A 13,163-nucleotide genomic window follows, 5' to 3' on the forward strand; every position below is an offset into this window, starting at 1 on the left:
AAAGTGTTTGCTTCTCTTGTTACTATTGCTTTTCATGTAGTTGGCCTATATTAGTGAGAATTTAATTTGTATATTTTGTGTTATATGTAGATCGATATGTGCTTTCAGCCCTTGCTTTTTCTTTTCTTACAAAATCGCAAGGTCACCTAGACATTTGCATAAAAATAATTTATGTATGGATTGAGCGAGCTATGACTTAAAATGCGTGGATAGTGAATCTGATTCAGACTATACTTGAGACTGTACTTGTGTTGCTCATAACAATTAGTGATCATCAAAGCCATATGCCAATTATGGAAATCTATAAACTGCCCCTGCTTTTTTTTTTTTTTTGCTTTCCTTTTTTGTATACTCTCGACTTACTGATGCCAGCATTGCAGCAGGCACGATTAAACTGATGAACATCCACGTCATCTATCCGAAAGTATGAGGCCCATACTGATATGAAAGTGTGTAAAATATGAAGCTGCTGTAATACCTTTAGCACTGAACATGGCTGTTATTTTCTATTAGAGCTGCCACATGGCCACAATTAAGCCCACCGCCATCAACCCATTACACTAAACTTTATGTATCGCAGTTACGTTTAGACGACCGTCGCGATCTCTACACGGCCTATCCAGCTCGATGAAGTTGGTTGGGCGCACACGTGTTGCATATGACAGCGTACGATCGCTGCTGAGATGCATGAATCGCAGTTGGCTGGATGCGGATCAAGTAAAATTACAATTGAATGTTTCCATGTTGCAGCAACGAATTCGGATTGGATAAAATGTTAAAATAACTTGTGATCATAGATGTTACTCAAGGTGGCATGTTTGGGCGCTGCACATTGTGCTTTCAAATTGGCTTTTCTGTTTCACTTTAAGAATTAAGCACAATGAACAAAATTGAAACCGTTAGGATTTTGCATCTGGTAGTACGTGCTAAACATTTTGTTGGTCTTGTGGCATGTTATATATTGATCATTACAGACTCACGAGCCCCCACCCAGCAAAAATCACCATGCAGGGATGCAGGAGCGATGAGAAAAAAAAAAAAAATAATAATAAGCTTCGCTGTTAAGCGTATGACGTGATAGCGTTTTACACACACAGTCAATGCTTTTTTACTTTTTTAAATTTTTTGTTATGCACCGACGCTTAGCATCAGCAAACGTTTGCTGATTAGCGTCTGAGCATTTTGACAGCTTTGAAACCCCTTCTATTTTTTTTTTTCATTTATTTAATTTATTCATTAATCAAATAATTACAATGATTTTATTAACTCATCATCGCCTATCACGCAGCAATCAATCATCAATAATTAGTTGTTGCCTAAAATCTAACTGTCGGCAAGGATTCTTTATTCTCTGCCTCGCGGGCTCGCACTGTGTTTTATGTTCTTCACTCTCTTGGACGGTGCATGCCTGAACTTGTAAAAATATGTTGGAGTTTCTGCGGACAGTGCCAGGTTGGTAGGTTTGTCTTCCATGAAGAAATATTTTAGACAAAAGGGCTCTGAAAGTGGAAAGACAGGCTCAGATAGAGCAGCGCGCGTACAGGTACCAAGGCCTAACTAGCTGGATGTTTGCTGCAAACGCGTGTGGCAGCTGCGGGAAGGCATCACCACGGCGACAACGTGAGCTCGCGTCCTCGGCACGCTAGATATAGTATATTCTAGGCATTATACTACAGGATGTCAATACGGCTTTGGCTGTTCGTTTGCGAGCTGCACACCACATGTTGCCAGACTGTGCCCCACATTCTGCTAAACGCAGTTATATAAGAGGAATTTTAGCTTGAATGTTTTGAGATAAAAAATCTTGACTTATATTTTATATATTATATTAAAATCTTGACTTGACAAGCACACATCTGCATGTGTGCTTGTCCATGTTCATTTTACTTTTTGCCCAACGTCTTTATCTTGCGTTCCCACAATGTGGCAGCCAGCACCAACTAGTCCATGGCATACTGTTCAAGGCTACTTGGCAGTATAATCTCATTGCCATCTCACAATATCTCAATCAATAGAGAGGTGCCTTGGCAAAAGTACATGTGAAGTTAAAAAAAAAAAAAAAAAAAGAAGCAGTAGCAGTTGAACTCTTCTGTGTCTTACTTGCAGCGACTGGGGCGCACCTTGTGCCAGGCGGTGTGTTTCCTCCGCCCCCTGCGGCTTCTGAGCTGATGATGAGGTTGCCACCCCCGATGTGCTTCATGGTGAGGGAGTTGTGATTTGTTCTATTGCTCAGCAGGGTTGGGTGGTGACGACACAATTTGGACAGCGTCACAAACTGTTTTGGACTGTGCCACAGACTGCTGTCAGTTTAGTCTGTCTGTGAAGTGGCGACACCACATTGCCGGAGAGAGGCTGTGACGGTTTGCCGTCTGGCTCAAGTTTTGGACAGCGCATGACAGAAAAACCGTTACTCAAGAATAATCCACTGGCTGAAACAAACGGCGGGTTGGGGACCCGAGTCACTATTCGTAAAGAGGTTGGCTGATAATGGCCATCAGTGCATGCGTTTTTGTTATTGTTGTTGATAAATTATTATCACATGATCAATGATTAGCAGTTACAGTTACTGTGATACAACAATTCTCTAGCAAGGAGAATGCATTGCATATCCTTGTTACCACGAAACATTCGTGTGCCGTTTGATGTCTGTACTTGAGTAGCCAAGCCCTGAGCAGCCAAAATCACCTGGTGTCCTTCATTGCAGCATCTCATAGTCCATGAGCACAAAATCTGGGCATTAACCCTATTAAAACTTAAACAAGCAAGTTTTTGGTACAATAACTGCATTTCCTTTCGTCTTACCTTGTTGCAAAACAGGGCCCCTTCGTGGCGGTTGACGACTTGATGGAGCTGTTCAGAAACTTGAACCTGCCAGAGAAGCGTGAGTTATTTTCGGACGCATTTATCGGGCTTTGCTTTTGTCCTCTTGAAATCTGCGCCACTTTACTCGGAACACCCTGGTGTCTGAAAAGTGGCCATTTGTCCGGCCTGCTCGTTTTTAACACAACATTTCTGTCGTGCAAGGATGACCGTTTGGTGCACCGGTTGCCGTGCAGCAAAGCCATTCTGCTGTCCGAAGGCTTGCGGTGGCGTCGCTGTTGAAGGCTGCGTAAAAATCATCTGTACCCTAATTTTAATTGAGTTGTTATTGCATTTATACTGTACCAGTAACAATACTGGACGCCTTATGATCGGCGATGGCTTTTCCAAAAGCACCATTCACTGCAGCTTTGACGGCATTTGTACCTTTTTTTTTTTCTTGTTTGTCACGCCCACGGAGGAGCGCTAAGGGTGTGCGTGCTTGTAATATGCAATAAACTCTCGTTAATTTGGCCTTCAAGGTGCCAGAAAAGAAATGTCAGAATTAAACAAAAGTTTGAATTATTCAATGGGCCTGAAAATGCTGCCGTAAACTGTCTGCATCGCAGTAATCTTACCTAATGAACACTTGCGTGATGTCTGTCTGCATTTGATGTGAAACCCAAGTGAAAAACGCTGATTTTCCAGGTTTTGTCAAGAGCTTTGCCTTGCGTACATTAGTCGGGAATGTTCAAGAATGCTCCAAAATTGTAACTTATAATTTATTAATTATAAATAATAAATTAAAATATAAAAGGCTCTGCAACACTTTGGTAGTAGCTGTGGTGCTTCACTGCACAATTCTCGTGGTGAAGCACTGTGGTGCAGCGCGCAGTCCGGTGAAACTATGCTAGACCAGTGCATAGTTTCAGTGTATGTGTTAAGCATCTTCTGAAATGGCGCAGCTGGCTGTAACCTGTATCCGATCGCGGCCGTGAGATGGCGTAGTACAGTTACAAAATTAAGGAAACTGAAAGAATACCACTGAGCTGATATGAAAATGGGGAACTTCCAATCATCGTTGGGCCTGCCATTGCATGCATGAAGTGCATGGCACCATTGTTATGTGCAATTCAAGTTCTGTGAAGCCTATTTCGGTAATCGCTGGCTATGCAATTCGTATGTTAGCGAGCATCCGACGCCATAGACTTGGCTGGGAGCACGCTCCTAGTTCAAATTTCAGAAATAAAACTGGTCGAATTAATGTGCTTTTACTGTATTGAACTATTTTGTAATCCCTCCCAGTTTGATGTATCTGGGATCAACTGTACTACCCACTGTTTCTATTCATGAACAGGCACAACTGTGATCGTTAGCAGCTTCGTATACCATAAAATTTCGAATAAGCGCCCCCTCCTGTGCAACTGTTAATTTCACATCTCCACGTCGTTCCAGGAAAGTGCCCCCCCCCTTCCCCCCACCCTCAGCGCGCCGCACTTCCCCGCTCCCTACCCTTAGCACACATCTCACTCAGTTAATACTGCCACCAAGTCCAAGAATCTAATCCAGTCTCAGCTCTCAAAATCATTACGAACAAAAATGTCACCAGCACAGCGCTGACTTGCCTGGATGTGCACATGTACAAAGGTTGATAGCTAGCGTCGGTTGACCACCGCGAGAGAGACATCCGATGCTAGCAACCAGAGGAGCTGGCACCGAAAGAATTAAGACAGCCGGGAACAAATTTAAATAGCGCGCCGAGAGGAAACGTGGGCGGGCACCAAGTTGCATATACTATATATCGTACATCGGCGGTGGCGTAGCGAGAACACTTGGCGGCCGCTCACTGATGTCTCGGTGCACATGTCTAAGCCTGTTCGACCAATCAAAGAAAAATGAAACTTTAAATCCATATGCAATGCGGTCAATCTTTTTTTTCTGCCGGTGAAAAAAATTTGCCGCCGCCAATTTGAATTTAGAGGGTGGCGCTTTCCTGTACCGGGAAAGCGCCACCCTTCACTTATCGTATAATTTCGGCGCTTGAGAGGAGAGTGCTTGCTCGAAATTTTATGGTATACCTTGCTTACCCAGCGCTGGACTGAAACACTGAGATTATTGAATTTTTGTGGCATGGCTGTTCGGCACTGCTTTAGCACATACTTTTGAATCTTTTCACAGCCATTTGCCTGAAATTTCTTGTACAGCTTGCACACTGCTTGTATATAGCGTGTTGCACAATTAGAGGCGCGATGTAGAATGCTTCTCCCAGCTAAACCGCAGAATCCTCGCAGTTCAAATTTTGCACAGAAATGGTATTTAGTTGCTAGTATTTTTTAACACCAAATTTTTTGGGGTACTTGCTTGATTTGATCAAAAGCAGTCAGATGTTCTCATCTTATGCGGCGACGACGACGCCAGACGAGCCGCTGACCCAGCAATGGTACTGGTGGCGCCACCTCATGCTGCTTACAACAACTCAAACCTTCTACCAGAAACGTTCGCCCCTCTTTTCCTGCTACAGAGTTGTTGTAGCAACATGAGGTGGCGCCACCAGTACTATCGCTGGGGCAGCGGCTCGCCTGGCGTCGTCGCCGCCGCCGCATAAGATGGGAACAATTGACTTCTTTTGATCGAATCTGGCAAGTACCCCAAACAAATTTGGTATTAAAAAATACTAGCGACAATATGCCCTTCCTGTGGAAAATTTTAACTGCGAGGATTCCACGGTTTAGCTGGGAGAAGCATTCTACATCGCGCCTCTAGTTGTGCAACGCGCTGTAGGTAAGAATTGAAGGTTGTGCCAACTGATGGTAATGTCTGGTGCTCGTGGTTACTTGAATATGCAGGACGTCATTGCTAAGTAGCCATCCACTTATAATTGGCCCTATACCAAAAATCTACGTTCGAAACCAGCAATGACGAATTCTCCACCAAATATAAAAGCAGGGATGCCACCTCATTTATTTTGACCTTCTCTGGTCAGGCAGTACAGTCAAATCTCGATATAACGAATCCCATGGGACTGCAAAAAATTGTTCTTTATTTTGAAATATTATTGTAATTAAAGATTTGCGATTATATGCTAGTAGTCAAGCCTAGGTATGAAGATGACGTACCAGTAGACACGCATGTAAACTAGCAAAATCTGAAATGAAAATGTTGCGCTAACTTCAAAGTTAATTTGTTGAAGAAATCAATTATTTCCTTCTGCCGCGTGCAGCAAACGCAGCCACGCACTATGTTACACCACTACAGCACATGCACCTTCCACTTAGCGCAACACCTCATTGGGTGCGTGATTGCACCAAGCTATGACGGTATGGACTCTGTCCATGTGCTAAAAAACGTTAGAGTTCGACATGACCTCATCTTCAATGCTCCCTGAAGTTTTAAAGCCTTGTCTCGGTCTTTCAAAATTATTGTGGCGGTCGATGGGGCAATGCTAGCTGTCTACAGAGGCCGATTCGCCTTTTCCCCGCGTCAATTTCTTGCAGTGAAATCTGCGTTCGTATCTTCTTAGCACTTCGCTGGCTGCAATCATCGTCAGCACAAACTTCGCAATAAGATGATCCGCAACCAAAAAAAAAAATACCGCTCCGCATACGCGAATAGCACGAACAACTGGCCGGCAAACAACACACAACGCAGGAAGAAAAACTGCAGGTGGCAAGGCCTGCTGGCTGCTGCATATTAAACCACAGCTTTATGGTGGCGCTAGGAGCTGGCACTAGATGTGCTGATGATAGCTACAACCCACGGACCATACACACAGAAATGGCAGTTTCTGTTTCACGCGAGAGTTGCAAGCTGTGGCACTGATAATTTTTGCCGAGTTCATAATGCTGATGTTCTCAGATTATAGAAGAAAACAACAACATATGTATGTTATTCTGAAATATATGCTATTTCGAAATTCGTAACTTTGAAATAGTTTTACATTGAAAATGTAGGAAATCTGCTGGGGATTCTTGAAAAATTCGTTCAATTTGAAAAATTCGTTAATGTGGTGTTCGTAGTAATGAAATTTCACTGTTAGTCTAAGTATTACGGAGCATACCCCAGTCGCATACATTACACACACAAAAATTATTTCCACATTCTACAGCCTGACCTCGACTCGGGTAGCCTGCACTGCATTTAGAAGGAACATTGTGCTTCAGCGATGATTCTCGGGCTATCCAGCATGCAGTGAAATTTTTATTGTGTTTCTGCATTTTGGCAACTTGCTCATTTTTGTTGTGCAAACGTTTGGTGCTTGGCAGCGTGCGTCTCATGTTTTTAATCTGTCGACCTCCTTTCGGCCTTTGTACAGCACCCAGGCCAAGTGAGAACGGTCTCTCCAAAGAGCACATGAAGCTCTTTGAGCACAGCCAAATGGGTGGTCTCCAGTCGGGCAACACCCCCGGTGGAGGGGGCGGCGTCAAGCGAAAGCACCGCAGTGACGGTGTTTCCCCAGGTGGCATCGTCGGTGCTGGAGGCGGTAACCCCGGCAACGCAGTCGGCGACGAAAGTGAAGAGGACGACGGTGGGCTCGTGCCACCGGCCCACGACATCTACAGGGCGCGGCAACAGAAAAAGGTGCGCTGAAACTAGGGGTTGCATGGTGTGTGTGCCGCGTGCTGCCATTTGCTGCGGTGCCGCGTGCATCTGTAAAGGTGTGTCAAGACCATTTGAAGACATAAGTAAACAGAGCGCACTGTGGCCTTCTAGCTGTGTTTACTCTTTTCGTAGGCAAAATTTAGAGGCACAGCACGGGTTGACTGGAGGCGTGAAAATTCTCCATTTTTGCTTGACCAGCATAGTAGTAGACCCAACTTGAGCACTGAATGGCGGAAAGAGGCCCTCTGGCCGGCCAATATTATCAGTTTTCATGCCACCGCGATTAATCCAGTTCACGGTATCAGCTGTCAGCCACCCGCTGTTTCATACTTGGGGACTGAGTGCAACATCGTGGGAACCGGTTGGCACCATTGGCTGGTAGGCCTACTTTGAGCGGCATTTTTGCGGCTGCATTTTTGAGTTCGCTCTGCCAGCAGAATAGAGCAAAGTTCTCTACCCGCTTAAGATTGTACCTGTACATGTGAAACACTCGGATGGTCCACTCCCGATTGCATTTGCAATAGCTAAACTGTTGTGATGGTTTAGTCATTCCTTCTGAAACCACTGGTTGCATAATGGCACGCGCTCAGCACGAGGTTTGTTTCCACCACCCCGTATCCATCCATCCACCCGCCAACATTGCCCCGGCAATCGGGGAGTGGACCACTTCCGTGCTGTACATGGGCGTGCTGGGTCTGCTCGCGGGTAGGCAAACTTAAACTCGGAGCATTGTTCCATTTCTACGTCAAGTACCCGTCCTGACTGAAACTAGAAGGCCTCGTGTGCTCTTGCTGTAGCAGGCCAGTAATGGTATTGCCCATAGCTAGAGGAATATCTAAGATTTCTATCTGTTGGACCACTGCAGCACTCTCTGTTCACTTGTGTCTGCGTGTGTGCCTGGGATAGCGCAAGCCTTCAGGCATGCCCAAATTTGCCGCTATGTGAGGTTCATTCAAGAGAGCTTGGCATGAGCTCATGACTGGAGCTGAGGGTTCGATGCATTTGCCATGATATCTTTCCGAAGCAACCCAAAAGATTGCATCTTTTTATATACTTTCTTCGGTGCATGCAGTGATTTCTTACAGATGCAAAAGTTTGCCAACGGGCTATATTATAAGCATTATAACTTCGAAGCTTCAAGACTATGAGTGTGAGTTGCGAGAACGTAGGCTTACACAATTCCTGTTCTTCTGCTGGCTGGTTTCTTTAAGGGGCCGTGCACGAACAGTTGGTAGTCCATCAGCCCTCTCCGCTGCACAAGAATTGTGAACCTAGTTTTATTAACAGCGAAGGTTGATCATAAGTGGTGCTCCTCTTCTCTTCCCTCAAATCAATTGAACACAGCATCTCATTGGTGTCCTGAGAACATGCGGTGAGGTATTGCTTTAATCGGTTGGGCAATTTAAAAAAATATATATTTTTAAATTGGAATTTGAGTTCAATACTGACTTTTATCATCTCTGCAGATTTTTTGCATTAGAATAAATATCTTTTCGGGACCCTTTAAATTATTGTGAAAAAGAAAATGAAGTGGCTAATCCACCAGCATGGAGGTTTTCCACACAAACTGTCGCTCGGTAATAAAAGAAAAAAACTTCTCCAGGAATTGAACCACCGTCGTTCTGTTCCCCAGCCGAGTGCACAAACCTCTACGCTGCATAGAGTTCCTGGGAACGAATCCGTAAGTCGCCTTGTCTAGCATAAGGACGCCAGAAGGCGTTGAGGGAAAGGACAACGATGGCAGTAAATAGGGGGGGAAAAAAAATCAGAAATGCACAAAAATTTAAAAAAAACTATCCCCGAGTATAGGTTAAGGAGGGCAATGAGAGCATTTCGAAATGCATGTGAAATTAAAAAAAAAAAAAAAATCTCTCTTTAGATAGCCTTGTGGCGCCATCTAGTGAGCTTGACACAAAACATCCACAGCACATCAGTCTCGTGCGGCTCTCGCCAGGCAGCAGCAAATCAGCCTTGTTTCTCAAATTATTCTTGGTTTATAGTGCAAAAGGACTGTTTTTCAAACGGCAAATGCGTAAAGAAAACATACAACAACATAATCGCCAGCAGTGAAAGGAGTGCTTTTGCATTTCTGCACCTGAGCAGGCCTAAGTGCATCCTGAAATTTTTTCAGGCAGCTCCGCAGAACCGTCCATGATGCCACACATTTAATGGCAAAAGCAGCTTGGCTAGCCAAATTTGGGCATGCCATAGGGCGGGCAGTGTTGTGAATTTTGCTCGCTACATACACCATTTTATTCTTTGCACCGTCATGTTCACAGATGTATATGTCATTTTTATGTGTGGTAACAAGCCTGCACGTGTCCTAATGTGTGGAGTAATGGCGAACCTGCCCGCATGTCCCTCTTTCTGGCTAACCAACTTTTCATTTACAAAGTGTACCCTTTATAATGGTGCCAGATCGAGCATCTCGCTCATTGTTTTATTTGTCGAATGTAAAAAAAAGTGCACAAGTTTTCGGGTTCTGCTTTTTTGTTATGTAACAGCGTACGGAACTTTGCGAATGGCAGGGCCCAAGATATATCTGTAGCAGCATGAGTTGACTCACTTCGCTCGTTGCAGCACTCTTTCCTGCCAAGACTTTTGTTTTTGGCTTTACGTTGGACCAGTGCACAGTTGTTAGGAGATGGGGAAAAAAATGTCAGCCTGAAAATCAGGCAACCCTTTTCCTTTGAGCATGTCAGAAGCTGACGAATGAGCATTGTTTCTTGCTTTGATCAAAATGAGAGCAGGAAAAAGAAGAAACTTCCGAAATGGTGTTACAATTTGCAAAACTGATGAATGTGCAATCATATGAGAAGATATAACTGTAGTGGTCTTTGATCCAAGGCGCGAAGCTCTTCTTCCGTCTGGACTGGCCAGCAAAACTGCTCGTGGCGTACCTGAATTGATGAACCTTGTGAGGGCATCTTGATAACGATAACCTTGGGAGACTGTTTGGCCAGGTGCTGTATTGAGCACATTTTGTAAATATCTGGCTATTGATTACGTACCAACTGCATTTTCACTAATGCTTGTATTAAGCTCTTCCTTTTTACTTCCCCTTTCTATGTAGCATTAAACTTTTAATGTCTCCTTTTCTGCTCGATGTTTACAGTTTGTTTCTTTCTTGCATTTGTCTTTTTCTTTACTTTTTCTTTTTTTATCCCACTGGTCTCCTTTTGTGTGTGGGCAAATATTTTGTGAAAATACTTTTGCCCGCATCATGTTCCTTATCCTGAGGAAAACATGATAGCCTGCTGTGGTATTGCAGTGGCATTTGGGTTGAGCACTCGGTCTTCCTGGGCCTATATCAGTGTGTTTTTGTCCCTGCCCCTCTTTTTTTTCTATCTGTTTTTAGAAACTTTGGAATTTAGTAACTTAACCCGAATCATGTTATGCTTTACTCAGCATGCCACAAATGGTGTATTTTTGTAGAGTGGGGTAGCATCTACACTACTCACCCATATTTTCAGTCCAGCTTTACTTTGGGCTGCTTGCTAAGTATTTTAATAGCGCACCTGGAAAGTTGTTAATGCATACTTTTAACGTGTTAGCTCGAGCATATGCTGCAGGCCGAGAAGAGAATGAATTAAACTTGCGCCAACTTGCTCTCAAAGCAGTACTTTTTTGTTAAAAATGCATTTTGTTGCTGGCGAGTAAGGTATGCAAACATGGAAGAAAGGGAAAACCCCCCGTTTTTATTTCTAAGTCATCCTGTTTTGTCGCCCCTCATTACCCTTCGTGAAGTTGCGAGTGATGACATTTGCCTTCAATGTGTGTGTGTGTGTGGCTTTTTAAAAGGTGCGTCTTTTCTTCCCCCGTTTTCTTCCCCACAGCTCATGTTTTAGAGCATGGGGGCTGAGACTTTTGGTCGTGTTGAGGTGGCTCTCGATCAAGACTTTTGTGTCGTTCGGGGCTTCGAACAGGACTTCCCGCCCTCCTCCCTGTTCCTATTTTATCTCACCTTGCTTCCGCACACACCGAGGGACCTACCACATACGGTGCTCTCATGGTTCATTTCGTTATTCATCGCCAAAGCAGACCCACTGTGTGAATGAACTTGTGTTAGGTGCAGGCATGCGAAACAAGCTGAGGAAAGAAGGAAAAGCACTGTGTGAAAGGAAGGCACCGCATTTGATGTGGCGGCGGCTTACATCGTCATCTTTGTATCTGTTCTAATTCGTCACGTGACTAGTCAGACTAGCCATAGCATGATATGATCGAAGCCACACTGTGCGATATTTTTGAGCAAACATCATTATACTGCGAATATGTGGGCTGAAAGAACCGAATGGCTGAAACATGTTAGGAAGAAGACGCTGTCACACCAAATGCGGCGCCCTTCTCATAAGGTATTCATCACATTCATTCCATTGAAAGCTTTGTAAATGAAATGCACTCATTACATTTGTAAATAGAAAGGTTTGACGCATGTAGCACTCTGTCCGGCTGCTTCATTTTCCATGTATGCGCGTGCGTCCCATCTGTTGGTGAATAAAACCCTTCTGAGTGCTGTTAGCTATACAAACTTATATAAAGAGAGTGCTTGTCGTTACTGGTGGAGTCAATTTTCCTTTTTTCTTTTTTTCACAATCATTATGATGTTGTTTGATGGATGTGCACTTTTTTTAAATTTTGTTCTAATAAAGACACATTCTGAGAGCAAAAGCAGTTTGGCTCTATTTTGTTGATTTAAAGATATACTAAGAACAATTTGATGTTCATTGATTACCGCAGAGCGGTCAGTTCTTCGCTAAAGATGGAGCTTTTTAAGGCACGTAAGACCAAAATTCAGGTACTGTTGTGAGGCTGTTTTCACGAACTTTGATGCAATCAAATACCATTTTCTTTCTTCTCTCAATGCTGTCATCAGTATCCTTAAAAATATATTTATATTTTGTTCTAACTGCAGTTGGTCTCACAATAAATATATGTCTTCTCATGTCAAATAGCTGTTGCTCAGTGATGTACAAAGGTCTGCATTCGGCTGTTCTGACTGCTAGTATGATAGATTCAATCAAAACATATGCAGTACCATCAAAGAGGCCTGGAAAACTGCTCATCTCCTTACGAACAGCAAAAAAGAAAGTTAATGCTGGCATGTCATCTTTTAAGCTGTAGCATCTAGTATATAGCGAAGTGTGAACACTGCGGAATTATGAGAACATGCCATTAGTGAGCAGGGTCGGTGCCACCCTGATCACTGCGCAGATATCGTGTGAAGTATAAAAATACCCACAGTACAGTTCTTTTGCAAACATGGTGAATGATATTAGTGCAAAGGCAGCCTGGATATCACAGGATGAGCAATTGCACATCATCGTCCAAACTGAATAGGAGAGTGATACGATTCCTGTCCTTTTTCATCACTCTGAACTCGGAAGGAAAAAGGTCACTGCTTTATTTTGCATCTGATCAGCACATGTCACTGTAGTATATTGCAACAGCACCGAGAGCAGTAAGGCTGTCGCTGCACTACACAGTCGGTGAGGCAGACCAGTGGCACATGCACCAGTAATGTATCGTCTGAAACGTAGACCGGAAAACAGACTAGTGGACATACAGGCTCGCTTAGTTTCATTCACTGGATGTTCACCTGAATTTAGCAGTTATCTCCCCTTTCCCTTTATCCCTTTTCATCACCTGGATTTCATAACGCATGAGGTGTAATGGTTTGGTTTGTGGGGTTTAACATCCCAGTGCGACTCGGGCTATGAGAGACTCCGTAGTGGAGGACTCCGGAGGTTTCGACCCCCTGGGTTTTT

The 13,163-nt window shown here is 43.9% G+C and overlaps 1 protein-coding gene across 3 annotated transcripts in view; it reads left to right on the forward strand.

Moving 5' to 3' along the window:
• su(f) (cleavage stimulation factor subunit su(f)) overlaps window positions 1-11,936 on the forward strand; it is a 50,637-nt gene extending 38,701 nt beyond the window's left edge. For all 3 annotated transcript variants that reach the window (XM_084584926.1, XM_084584925.1, XM_084584927.1), the window contains 4 exons: window positions 2,107-2,201; window positions 2,818-2,881; window positions 7,112-7,377; window positions 11,235-11,936. In XM_084584926.1, coding sequence (XP_084441052.1) covers window positions 2,107-2,201; window positions 2,818-2,881; window positions 7,112-7,377; window positions 11,235-11,246 — 437 coding nt within the window. In that variant the 3' untranslated portion in view covers window positions 11,247-11,936. The remainder of the gene's footprint in view (window positions 1-2,106; window positions 2,202-2,817; window positions 2,882-7,111; window positions 7,378-11,234) is intronic.
• The last annotated feature ends 1,227 nt before the right edge of the window (window positions 11,937-13,163 follow it).

Source organism: Amblyomma maculatum, chromosome 11 (assembly GCF_055883805.1).
Source record: "Amblyomma maculatum isolate TAMU_Amacu chromosome 11, ASM5588380v1, whole genome shotgun sequence".
NCBI classification, from domain to species: Eukaryota; Metazoa; Arthropoda; class Arachnida; order Ixodida; family Ixodidae; genus Amblyomma; species Amblyomma maculatum.